Source organism: Pogoniulus pusillus, chromosome 25 (assembly GCF_015220805.1).
Source record: "Pogoniulus pusillus isolate bPogPus1 chromosome 25, bPogPus1.pri, whole genome shotgun sequence".
Lineage (NCBI taxonomy): Eukaryota > Metazoa > Chordata > Aves > Piciformes > Lybiidae > Pogoniulus > Pogoniulus pusillus.
In genome coordinates, this window is record NC_087288.1 from 6,361,479 (window position 1) to 6,374,350 (window position 12,872).

The following is a 12,872-nucleotide window of genomic DNA, read 5'->3' on the forward strand; positions in this document are numbered from 1 at the left end:
GCTGCCAATCAACACTGGATTTTTGCTTAGAAGCCAAAAAGGTGCAGGTGCTTTTTCATGTAAAAGCCTCTCTGGGCTAAATCTTTGAGTGCTGAATAACTGATTGTCTGTTTGAAAAAAAATAGTTCATCTAAAGTAAGAACATTGAACTTTTTGTAAGCCAGCTCTTACACAAAGTGTCTGCCTTGGCATGGCTGTGACCCAGGGTCCCATAGTGAGCCACTGTGGGTCCTGAGTCAGTACAATCAGAAAATCGCTTTGGTTGGCAACTGTGTCTGAGACCATCAAGTCCAACCATCAAACCAACAACACCATGGCCATTAAACCATATCTCAAAGTACTATGTCCACATGTTTTTTTAAACACCTCCAGGGATGCTGACTCTACCACCTCCCTGGGCAGCCTGTTCCAGTCCCTGACCACTCTTGCAGCAAGGAAATTTTTCCTAGTCTCCAACCTAAACCTCCCCTGGCACAATTTGAGGCAGGATTCAAGTCACCCTGGGCCACTGCCTGCCCATTCAGTGGCAATTCTCTAACAAAACCTTGAAGTATCAGTACTGCATTTCTCTGTGCTGCTGTATTCAAGGGCAAAGAGAGGTGCTCACATTGAGCAAACACATGTTGTCACTGCAGTGAAATATGTTACCAAGAGGAGAAAGAAAACCTGAATACTTCTGCTGCTTTGCTTGTGTGCAGGGTCATGCACATACACATCAACACAGTGTCTTCTTCACTGTGAAATAAAAATCTAGCCAAGAGCATTGGGCTAAGAATTCTAACTGGAAAACAAAACAAAGCAAAACAAATTCCAAACAACAAAAAAATCAAACACCACCACAGAAGCCTGAAAGTGAGGGCCTGATCTATTATTTGATCTGTGCTTGAAATCTTTTCCTGATGCCAGCATGAGTCTCAAATTTGAATTGGGAGCCATATGACTAGATAAGGAGGTTCAATTTCATTTCATGTATTCATTTAGGCACAGCAATACAAGATCAAGCCTGGATAAGAGTTAATCCAGACATTACCTGAATCTAATTATTAAAACCACAGCTGTGAATTTATTCCAGCACAGGGCTGGATACTTTTGCATACATTAAAAGTACAAAGGGTGTGGATGTAAAGAATGGAAAGCACAGAATGGTGTAACCAAAGCATCCTTTGGAAACTGAACTCTATTCATCTGTGATTTCTGTGATACCCGAGCATCTCTGCATGCCAGGCTACAGAAGAAAAGAGAAAGACTTAGTAATTAGCTAATTTAGTATTCACAGAGTTAATACTGGTCCAAGAAGCTACATTTTATTACCATCACTGAAATTCTGCTAGCTTTGAACATGTTCACCCCCAGTTTGCCATGTTTCAGTTTTATTTTGGCCTGTGCTGTGCATGGAACTCACACACCAAAGGATGGAAATACCTTATTTTCATATCCATTGTCCCATCCTGTGCCCCTTGACTCTGTCCTCTCAGAGCCAAGGTCACTAGAAAGATGGAGTAGATCATACATGAGGCCTTCCTACTAAAACTCGAATTCCTGATTCACAAAGAAAATGTTTTTTTTTTGTTGTTCTGCCTTTGAAGTAAGTGTGCACAATGGAATGTCTTAAACATAGGCTATGTCTATATATGGCTAGTTGAGGCTAGAGCTTGCCACAACTATCTGTCATGATGTTCTCTCTTGTAAGCAGACTGTCAGATGGAAAATCTAGCAGGGTTGGCAGATTTATTCATAGATTCATAGAACGATTTAGGTTGAAAGGGGCCTTAAAGATCATCTAGTTCCACCCTCCTGCCATGGCCAAGTACACCTCCCACTAGATCACATTGCTCAAGGCCTCATCCAACCTGAAGACACCCACAACCTCCCTGGGCAACCTGTTCCAATGTCTCACCACTCTCACTGGCAAGAATTTCTTCCTCATCTCCAGTCTAGATCTGCCCTCCTCAAGCTTCAATCCATTCCTTCTCATCCTATCATAACAATTCCTTCTAAAAGTCTCTTCCTCGCATTCTTGTAACTCCACCTCAGGTGCTGGAAGGCTACTTTAAGGTTTCTCTGCAGCCTTCTCTTCTCCAGCCTGAAGACTGTCCCCACAGGGGAAGTGCCTAAGTCCTGTAATGTTTTAAACCCCTCTGTGCACCACACAGGTACCTTAACAGTAATTCTTCACTCTTCCAGAGCCTTCATCCATAGGTTGCAAGAACACAGAAGAAGGTAGGTATTGTGATGTGCTTTTAGTGAAGTCCAAGTAACCTTAGCTCTTCACAAACAAAGTCACACAGAGAGTCAAGCAAAATACGGAGTCTTGGGGATTAGCACTCAGTTCTTCATGTGATAACCTTTTGGCTTGAGCAGGCCATTTGATTTTTGGGTTTTTTTTACATTGACTTGACTTCCTCTTTTAGTTGCATAGCACTGTCAGTGACATGAAATTCAGGAGGTTTCTGGGATGTTTTCAAGAGAGACTTATTCCATTTATGTTTTTTTATCTTTTCAATTGATATATAAAAATCATGTATTTGCAACTGACCCATCTCAGCACAGCATTCCAGCAAAGAATAGGAGCTAAGGGCTTTTGTTTAGGTCCTTGTACCTCTAAAGATAGTATTTGAATGGAAGCTATTGAGAAATTGCCTTATTTGCATTCCTCTAGAAGACGTGAGAGAAGTTCACTTCATATGGACCTTATTGTGGCCTTTCAGTGTCTGAAGGGAGCCTACAAAAAAACTGGGGAGGGACTTTTCAGGTTATCAGGGAGTGACAGGACTAGGGGAAATGGAGCGAAGCTGGAGATGAGTAGGTTCAGACTGTGAGGAGGAAGTTCTTCACCATAAGAGTGGTGAGAGGCTGGAATGGGTTGCCCAGGGAGGTGGTTGAGGCCCCATGGCTGGAGGTGTTTAAGGCCAGGCTGGATGTGGCTCTGGGCAGCCTGCTCTAGGGTAGGATGATCCTTGTGATCCCTTCCAACCCTGACTGAGTCTATAATTCTATTCTATGATTCTATATCTTCTAAGAGCTGAACAAGCTGACATGAAGTAACTGCTCAAAAGTCACTGTTAAAGTAAAAGGTCTTGTAAGGTTCAGCTATTTCCACCTTTACTGAGAACTGAGGTGTTAGGGTGGACATTAGGAAGAAATTCTTCACCATGAGGGTGGTGGAACACTGGAACAGGCTGTCCAGGGAGGTAGTTGAGGCCCCTTCCTTGGAGATATTCAAGGTCAGGCTTGACAAGGCTCTGAGCAACCTGGTCTAGTGGAGGATGTCCCTGCTGACTGCAGTATTTGATTCTATGTCTTACTCCACTTCCCAACAGAAAAAATTAAAAGCCAAAATGCAAGTTAAGGAGTCACATGAAGAGTTGAAAACTCCCTGAAGGCCACACAGTGAAGGATCCAAGCAGCGATGCTCAGCACCAGTAGAATGAAACTTGACTGTGGGTCTTCATCCTTTATCCTCTCCTGCAGTAACACTTAGAGAGGCAAAAACATAAAGTGAGAAGATATTTCTGCTCTCTTCCACAAGCTGCAAAGTGCAGCACAGCTCTGTGGTGTTTCCCAAGCTATGCTCCTGTAAGCATCCCTTCAGGATCACACTCAGCTTTCATTCACCTGCTGTAAACCCCAAGGTAATCCCACCAGCTGCAGGGGCCTGTGTTTGACACCAGAATCACAGAATCTTATGATGTTAGGAGATGGAAGGCACCTCCAGACATCATCAACTCCAACCCCCGTGCAAAGCAGGACCACTTAGGGCAGGTCACACAAGAACCAGAATCTGTTGCACAAGAGATGAGGCACATCAGGCCTTTCAGTTTAGCTACACATCTGAAAAAGGGTGATCTTAAAACCCACAAATTCAGCCACAGCATCCTTAGCCTATTTGGAGCATCACTTGGGATTTGGAACCAATGAGACATGAATCCTTTAAGACTAGTTTCAGTCCAGAGTATCGTCCTTAAACTCCCCTCCAAGTAGTGTGAGTGAATTGTGCACCTCATTTTCTTTGTGAATCAGAGAAGTCATAGGCAATCTGCTTTCCAATAAAGAGCAGGATATTTCACTGCACACCTTATTTGTGTGAATTCATTTTAATTACCAGCAGAGAGGAAAATGATGTATCACATTTTGTAGCCGGAGACAAGTTGCTTATTTAACATGTGAGCAATTAATAACTTCTAACATGGATCCAAAACCAGCTAAGCTCAACAAGGACCCAGCCTGGCTTTTTTCTGTTTTGTTTTGTTTTTAAAGAGACCTAAAATGTGAAAAAACCTTCATAATGTAGGAAAATATTCTCCCTGCATCACATTCTTCTCAGTGAGGAAATAAGCATCAGGTTATTATAATGAATTAAAAAAAGCTGCTTACATATATATACATAAAATACTCATGGTTTCAGTGTAACAGAATTTGGCTCTGCTTGAATGATTCTCATTATGGACTTCTGTTTTAGAATGTCACTAGACCTATGCTGGTACAATTGGATTTCATCTCAGAATGCAAATATGAAGCCAAATCTATTTCTCACAGATTGATGAACTAGCTTCAGAAGCTGTCACTTAAGTTTCCTTTCTCGCTGTGTATTTTATATTGCATATGTAACAATTTGCCTTCTCTGGAACAAATTCATTCTGCTGCCACCTTTCACACAAATAAGGAGACATCCTTTGCATTATCATTTCAATGTGATGAAGAAGTTTTATTTAACTACCCGAAATGCTCATTTTTTTTATGAGGGGAAAAAGATCAGACCCAGCCCATTTTTCAGGTTGACACTTCTCCAGGTTTTTAACATTTCACCAGTAGAGGACAGGAAGTCCTCCTAGCAAAGTGTTCCAAGCACTGTCATCAAAATATGATAAAGATAGATGGAATATTAAAGGAATTGGTTGGATTTGAAAGCATTTAATGATTTCCTACCATCCCAACTACTGCACAGAAGAAATGCACAATTATCCAGCACCCAGTGTTTGAATTGCAGTTCTGTTATTCGTAGCCCAAAGCATTCCAACCAGTGGTTGAAAAATGCTCTTTGATTTCCCTCTGTGATACAGACATCTCATAGGAAACAGATGCCTGTCACAAAACATTTTTGTCACTGTGACACCACCTTCCCGTGCTCCCTTGTTCATTGCTGACTGTGCTCTTGTTTCCCTTCAAGGTCTGGCGCACCTGATGATGGGCGACCAAGGTATGGGCTCTGTTCCTTTTCCACTCTGCTTTCATTGTTTCTTCTTGTTCTGTAGCTGCTTTGAATCCATCACTGCAAACGATGGGCAAATGCTTGAGAGCTGTCTTTGGCTGCAAGTAGAGACATGGTTTTAGTCACATCTTTTCTTATTTCGTTTTTTGGTTGCGTTGGTTTTTTTTCTCTCGTTTGCTCCGTAAGCTTTTGTCCTTCCTGCCTCCTCAACTCCCCCCTCTTGCAATACAATAACCAAAAAGAGGCGAGAGAAATAAGCAGGTGATTGAGCAAATTTGCTGCATTTAGCAGAAAATACAGTGATTCAGTGACAGAGAACTGAAGCACAAGAGCATTCTCCAGACAGCTCCTCGAAGAAGAGACTGGGCTTGGCACGCTGTACACACCCGAGAGTCCATTTGCATTAATGCATGGCTGATTGGAAATGTGCAGAAAGCACCTGCTCCTGGCTTCTGGAATGCTGAGAGTACAGTTTTGCAGCCTAACCAAATCATTGTTTCCCCCCCCCCCCCCCCGCCTTCTAACCCATTGTCCACGTTACTTTTGTGTCACTCTTTCTTATCTAAGCATGAGTTATTTCTGTGTTTCTCTGCATGTACACGATTGGAAGAAAAGAAACTAAGTCTCTAATATGACACTGATTGCATCTCCATTTGTCTCCAGACACTTCCCTTACGCTTTGTCCCTTCATGTTCAGCTACTATTGCATTTACATATACTCATGACTCTTACTGTTGTTTCTCTCCTCTTCTTTATTCTCTTTTTGTCTGGAAATGCTTTCTTCATGGAACCATTTCACCAAATCCATAGGTAAAAGTAAAGGTATTACATGATTTTCTTTCTTTTTTTAATGCCATCAGTATACTTTAATGTATGTATAAGTAATGCAAATCAATGTCAATCTTTTTGCACTGATAACTTGAGGTAGGTATACTTTAAAAGTAAATATTTCATGGATGTCAAGGTAAGGAGAAGCATCCTAAGGTACAGGCTGACCTTTTTCCAAGGTTGTCTCCTGATTTTGTGAGTGGTGTAAAGGTTTGGCAGTGATAAAGGAGGCTACAGTTATAGAAGGCTTTCAGGATGAGAAAACAGCCACGTTTTGAGGTATGCATTTTTCTCTTCTCAGAGAGCTGTAGTCTAAGCCACCAGGCATATCAAAAAAAGCACCATGTTGTTCAACAGAGACTCTCTGGAGATAATCTGTCCAGGGCCAGTCCACAGCTTGATGTAAGTTTGAAATCTGAATAGCACTGACTTCAGCAGGTCTCTGCTATCAGCTGCTCACATCTGACCCAAGACTTCTCTTGTTGCATTAATCGTTGTGATTATGCCTGAGACGAAGGAGGGAGGAAGAATGAACACCGGAAAGTGGAGGTTATTCCAGCATCTTTTCCTCTTCTGTGTTTCTTTATGTGAAGATCCCAGACACATTCACTTTCTTCCTCCTGAAGGGAACATGTGCAGTAGGGTCAAGACTTTGCCTGTGTAGTGAACATCAGCTTTGGCTGTGAGGATGCTCGCTCACAGGCATGATGCAAATACATTTTTATGATGAGAAGCTGGCCCTTAAAAGCCATTCCATCTCAGTCACATAGGATGAGTAATCCACTTCTCTTCATCTGAAGCATTTGGCAGGGCGTGCCTACTCCTGGTATAAATCAGAAATCCAATCTGCATGGTTTTATCTAGTTCATTGGCAAACAACATCCCAAGTTCCTTCATGTCTTGGCTGATGTAGTATTTCCACACCTAGAAAGTTCATGTGATGCAAGACTGTGACTACAAACCTGTAATGTCTCATCCCTCTTCATTGTGGACTTGCAGAGGAAACTGTGCACCTGGTTGGTAGTGGGATACTGTTCAAAGGGCTGTGTGTGCTCTGGAGCTGGGAATCTTCTTGCTTAGGAGAAGTTGAATGAGAAGTGGTCCACAGATTTCTTTGTTTGAGGGGATTGTTTTGTTTGTTGGATGGCTGCTCCTTGTGTTTTTCCTAACAGTACCCTGTGTGTATGGCTTCCTGACTGCTTACTGTGACTGTCTTCACACTAAGTGTCTTGGGTGGAGTGACCTTACAATGGAATTTTGGAGTAACTGAACTTGAATATTGTAGATAAGTTTTATTAATATTTAGGTGATTCCTTTTTTTTTCTAGATGATTCTATACACAGGGCATAGACTGTAGTGTGAGTAACACTGAACTATGTGAGTAACACTGATGTGGGTTTCTTATGTATAAAAGGATGAAACCACAAATATTATCAATGTCCCCAAACACGACATCTGTATGGCTTTGAAACACCTCCAGGAATGGTGACCACCTCCATCTCTCTGAGCAGCCTGTTCCAATACTTGAGCACTCTCAGTGAACAAAGTTTACCCAATGTCCAGAGTTTTTCCTAATGTCCATATCAGCCTGCAACCACAAATCCTGCTGCCTGTCAAAGAGTTTCATGCTGCTGCTTTGGAGGTATGAGAGGGACAGAGAGGGAATAATGCACATGGGGGAGAAAATGGTGGGGAAAAGAGAGATTCCCCCATGCACTACAGCCCTGCAATGGGATGCTCTCACTGCCCAAATTTCCACTTTCCTTTTAGGGGGAATTTTCCTGAGCTGCTGAGCTCCTCTGCACTCTGGGGAAAATCCCACTAGTTCAGAGGGGCTGTAGGAAAACTCTGAAGGCAGGAAAATCCAGGGAGTCCCCACCTCTGGAGGCACCAGCCCTGTTCTAGCAAACTGTTCTCATTGCTTTGCTCAGCAGGACCTCGGGGTGGGTGCACCCATGGGTGACACCATGGCATGTCCCACTGGTGAGTTTGGGGTGGAAGAGCACAGATTCCAATGTAACCTGAGCTCTTTGTCCACCACAAGCCAGAAACTGAGCCAGACATGCTTAGTGGTGGACTTGGTAGAGTAGAGTTAGTGGCTGGTCTTGATCTTCAAGGCCTTTTCCAACCTAAATGGTTCTGTGATTCTCTATTAGAGTTATTAGTTGATCTGGAAAGCAGACCAGGTTGCCCAGGGTCTCACCAAGCCTGGCCTTGAACACCTCCAGGAAGGGAGCATGCACAGCCTCCCTGGGCAACCTGTTCCAATGTCTCACCACCCTCACTGGATGGAAAGGATTTCTTCCTAATGTCCAGTCTAAGTCTGCCCTCCTCAAGCTTTAATCCATTCCCTCTCATCCTATCACTCCAAGCCCTTGTAAAAAGTCTCTCCCCAGCTTTCTGGGTATGGGAAGGCTGCTCTAAGATCTTCAAGGAGCCAAACATTTCTGTTAAATTTCTGCCATAAACCACCAGCTGTTAATGTCCAACACATGCTGTGAGTTCTAGCACCTTTCCACCACCAAAAGGAGACACTTAACTATATTCTGAGTCATCCTGAGCTCACACAAATTATCATGAATCATATAAAGAGATGATAATATGTCATAGGTCTCCTGCAGATTCAAAGGATAGAAAACAAATGGGGGACTACAAGGGGTTTCAAGTCATAAAATGTTCTATTTTCTGCTGGGTCCAGAAAGCATTGCAGTATAAGACAGTAAATATTTAAGTTTTTGGCTTTCTTGACACTAGGCTCCACTTCTCAGCATAAATTTCTCCAGAAGATGAGTGTGCTGACAGAGAGCCTTTTGGAATAAGGTGAAATATCTTTCAAGCTGAATGATACATCTTTCAGGCCAAAAAGTAGGTGGGGATTTATTGAGGATGGGATATTGTAAAGCTGTTGCTCTGCAGAGAGGAAAAGGGAAATAAATAGATTTTTGGGCAGGTAAGCAGTGAAGAAAGAGGAAAAGAAGGATTTTCTCCCTTAGAGCAGAGATTTTCTTTTATACATATAAAAATACACCCAGCAAATGAGAATTAAAAGCTGCAGGAGTCTTTATCTTTGACACATGGTGAAATTCCATGAGAGTTGCATACAAATTTCATAGGCATTTCCGAAGCAAGAGAGGTTCCAGAGAAGTGGATATCCTGTGGAACATCCTGAAATGCTCTACATTACACCTTTTAATACCTGAACTTGATGTTATGCAGCCAAATGCATCATAGAGTCTAAAAATCCTTTGAGTTGGAAGGGACCTCCAAGGGTCATCTAGTCCAATCTTCCTGCACTCAGCAGGGACATCCTCCACTCGATCAGGTTGCCCAGGACCCTGTGGAACCTGACCTTGAATATCTCCAGGGATGGGCCCCCAGCCACCTCCCTGAGCATTCCACCCTGTTTCAGTGTTCCACCACACTCATGGTGCAGAACTCGTTCCTAACATCCAATCTAAATCTGCTCTTCTCTCATTTCAAACCATTCTTCCTCATCCTATCACTGCAGGCCTTTGGAAACAGCTCCTCTGCAGCCTTCTTGTAGCTCTCTTTGGGTACTGGAAGGTCACTATTAGCTCTCCCCAGAGCTTTCTCTTTTTCCAGGCTGAATAACTCCATCTCCTTCAGCCTGTCTTCATAGCAGATGTGCTCCAACCTCCTGATCATCTTCATGGCCATTCTCTGGACCCACTCCATCAGGTCCATGTCCTTCCTGTGATGAGGACTCTGGAGCTAGACACAGTACTCCAGGCAAGGCCTTGGCAGAGCAGAGCAGAGTGGAGCGGAAGGGCATCCTTAGAGTCTCTGACACTAAAGATTATAGCTTCACTCTGACATTTTCCTAGCAGAAAATTCTGTCTTTGAAACCTATAAAAGCAGCTAAACAAATCAGCCCAACAGACTGTCATTTCTTTTATTTCAGTGAAAAGCAGAAGGGATTGGAGATTATTTCTCCATGTCACTTAGAGCAGAAACTTCAACTGACTTGAACATAAATCCATTCAGAATCACAGCTAGTGGATTTTGACCAGTTAAGTGGAATGAAACCGGAGGAGTGTTTTCAAACAAGTCTAACATTTGTCTCCATCCAAGCTTACTCAGCTTTGCTCATGGCAGGGGGAGTGGACCTAGGTGATCCCTTCTAATCTAAACTATTCTATGAATTCAGGAGTAAACTTTATCAGAATTTGGAAAAGAATTTCAGTGCCATGAAGTTGTAGTGATGTGGCTGAAAATATGGACTATGCTCACTAAATGCACATCAGAACCATATTTTTCCCACAGGGAATGTCTGAGTAAGGAATTTAAATAGTCTGGTCAGAATCAGCTGTTCTTGTAGAAGTCCAGTGTGTGCCCCAATGTAACAGGGAAATGGAACTGTTGGAGCAGGTCCAGAGGAGGCCAAAAAGATGATCAGAGGACTGGAGAGCATCTGCTGTGGGGACAGGCTGAAAGAATTGAAGCTGTTCAGCCTATAGAAAAGAATGCTCTGGGGAGACCTTAGAGAAGCCTTCCAGTACCTGAAGGGAGCTACAATAAAGTGGGGAAGAGACTTTTTACAAGAGTTTGGAGTGATAGGATGAGAGGGAATGGACTGAAGCTTGAGGAAGGCAGACTTAGCCTGGGCATTAGGAAGAAATTCTTTCCAGTGAGGGTGGTAAGACATTGGAACCGTGATCAGAATTCCTGAGGCTGAGAGAGTTGAGGCTGTTCAGCCTGGAGGAAAGAAAGCTCCAGGGAGACCTCAGAGCAATGTTCCAGTACCTGAAGGGGGCTACAGGAGACCCTGGGAAGGGTCTTTTGACAAGAGTTTGTAGTGATAGGACCAGAGGGAATGAATTGAAGCTTGAGGATGGCAGATTTAGTTTGGAGATTAGGAAGAAATTCTTTCCAGTGAAGATGGTGAGACACTGGCACAGGTTGCCCAGGGAGGTTGTGGCTGCTTTCTCCTGGAGGTGTTCAAGGCCAGGCTGGATGAGACCTTGAGAAAGCTGTTCTAGTGGAAGATGTCTGCCTGTGGCAGGAGCACTGGAACTAGATGACTTTTAAGGTCCCTACCAACCTAACCCATTCTATGAATCTATGAAAAGTAAACATCAAGCATACAGAAATTGTAACCTACTCTTCAACTCTGCAGTTATTTTCTGTGCTTGTGATAATATGCCAAGGTACTTATAAGCAACAAAAAATTGAATTATACAGTCTCCTTTCAAATCTTTTAATTGAACAGCATCATTTGCACTGATACCAGAGTAATATGTCTCTTTCCTGGTATTCAAAGCCTTCTATAATCCTGTCACTCTTAATTGCTTGAAGGTAGCTTTCTATCTTCACTTCAGGGACCACACAGAGCAATTAAGTATCAGTAGAACAGAGAAGCTGTGCAATGAGCTGGGAAATTCTGGAACATGGAGGAGAAAACTTTCATAGGAACTGAGAACAGATCATGGACTTTGCTATGAAATTCCACCTTCACTATTCTTTTGGTAGTTTTCATGCTTATTGCCCTGTTATCTAAATATTTTCTCTCCAACCTTGGAAGGAAAGGAGAGAGTTTGATTCTCTTTATTTTGCTCATGTCTGAAAGAAGTTGTTCCCCCTCCCCCTACTTGCATCAGCTATGTTTGGATCTTTTTCTGTTGGCACCTCCTTAATACTAATTTTTTTGATCATCACACCATTTAATTTAGAGGCTGGTTTTGTAACTTGCTGATGTGAGGTAGAGATTCTGGTACATCTTGTTTCCTACTTCAAGTAGCCATTTGTTCTTTAAAGAAGGGAAGTATCTGAACTGCTTTGCTGGCAGCTTTTCTAAAGCTGTACAGAGGCAACCCAAGCTGTGAGAGGCTACCAGAGAACCTGGCATCGTTGTCATCACAGTGTTGACCTGAGGAGAATTTTTATACTAGGGGTGGGAGGAAATGCTGTGTCTAATCATTTTTGTGTCCTCAGACAAAGAGGGATCTACCTGGGAAGCAAAACTGAGCAGTAAGAGTCTGGATTTTTCACTGGAGACACCCTTATTGAATTGGTCTGTCCTGCATTTCATACCATGAGCCATTTTCATCTCATTTTCAGGCAAATCCACTCCAAGAAGAGGAGGCTAAATAGCTTCCTGTTGCCATTAATATTCTGCTGCTGAAGCATAACTGTGAGCTGAAACCCTAAGAGATTGATTCTTGATGCCAGCTCTGTTGGTAATTGTGTGACCCCACTCCCACCCAACAGTAACATGACTCCAGGACTAAAAATGAGAAAGAATTTACCTGATTTCTCAGTTCATTGGGTGTGAATATCTTTATTAGGAAGAATTTGGCTCATAGCAAGAAGGTACCAGATAAGTGCTTTCCATCTCAGAGCAGCAGCGTTCTGCTGCCAGTTAATGATGGCTGAGGGCTCTGAGTAACAAGGTGGTGTTACAAGGTACTGTGCCTACTGCTTGCACCAGTCCACAAGTGACCTTCACAAAAATCACCAAGCTCAGGTACAGGCACATCTTCTTTGAAAGCTGTGTTTGCATGCCTGTGAGATAGTTCCTGCTGTGACTTTAGTATTGAAACCCTGCATTCTGCCCCTCTGCTCTGCTGAGAACTCACCTGCACTGCTCTGTCTAGCTCTGGGGTCCACAATACAAGAGAGACATGGACCTGATAGAGGGGGTCCAAAGGAGGCCACCAAAATGGTCAGAGGTCTGGAGCCCCTCTGCTATGAAGACAGGCTGAAAGGATTGGAGCTGTTCAGTCTGGAGAAGTGAAGGCTCCAGGGGGACCTTGGAACTGCATTTCAGTGTCCGAAAGGAAGGCTGAGGAGGGACTGTTGAGAAGGGTCTGTGGTG

General features: G+C 43.1%; 1 protein-coding gene across 38 annotated transcripts in view; it reads left to right on the forward strand.

Annotated features, from left to right (window-relative positions):
- The window catches only part of NRXN1 (neurexin 1), an 841,287-nt gene that overhangs the window by 90,259 nt on the left and 738,156 nt on the right, over positions 1–12,872 (forward strand). For 26 of the 38 annotated variants that reach the window (XM_064164301.1, XM_064164298.1, XM_064164297.1 and 23 more), the window contains exons 4-5: positions 5,168–5,197; positions 6,020–6,031. The exons of 5 other annotated variants lie outside the window; for them this stretch is intronic. In XM_064164301.1, coding sequence (XP_064020371.1) covers positions 5,168–5,197; positions 6,020–6,031 — 42 coding nt within the window. The remainder of the gene's footprint in view (positions 1–5,167; positions 5,198–6,019; positions 6,032–12,872) is intronic. 7 more of the 38 variants (XM_064164261.1, XM_064164274.1, XM_064164278.1 and 4 more) reach the window with 1 other exon arrangement.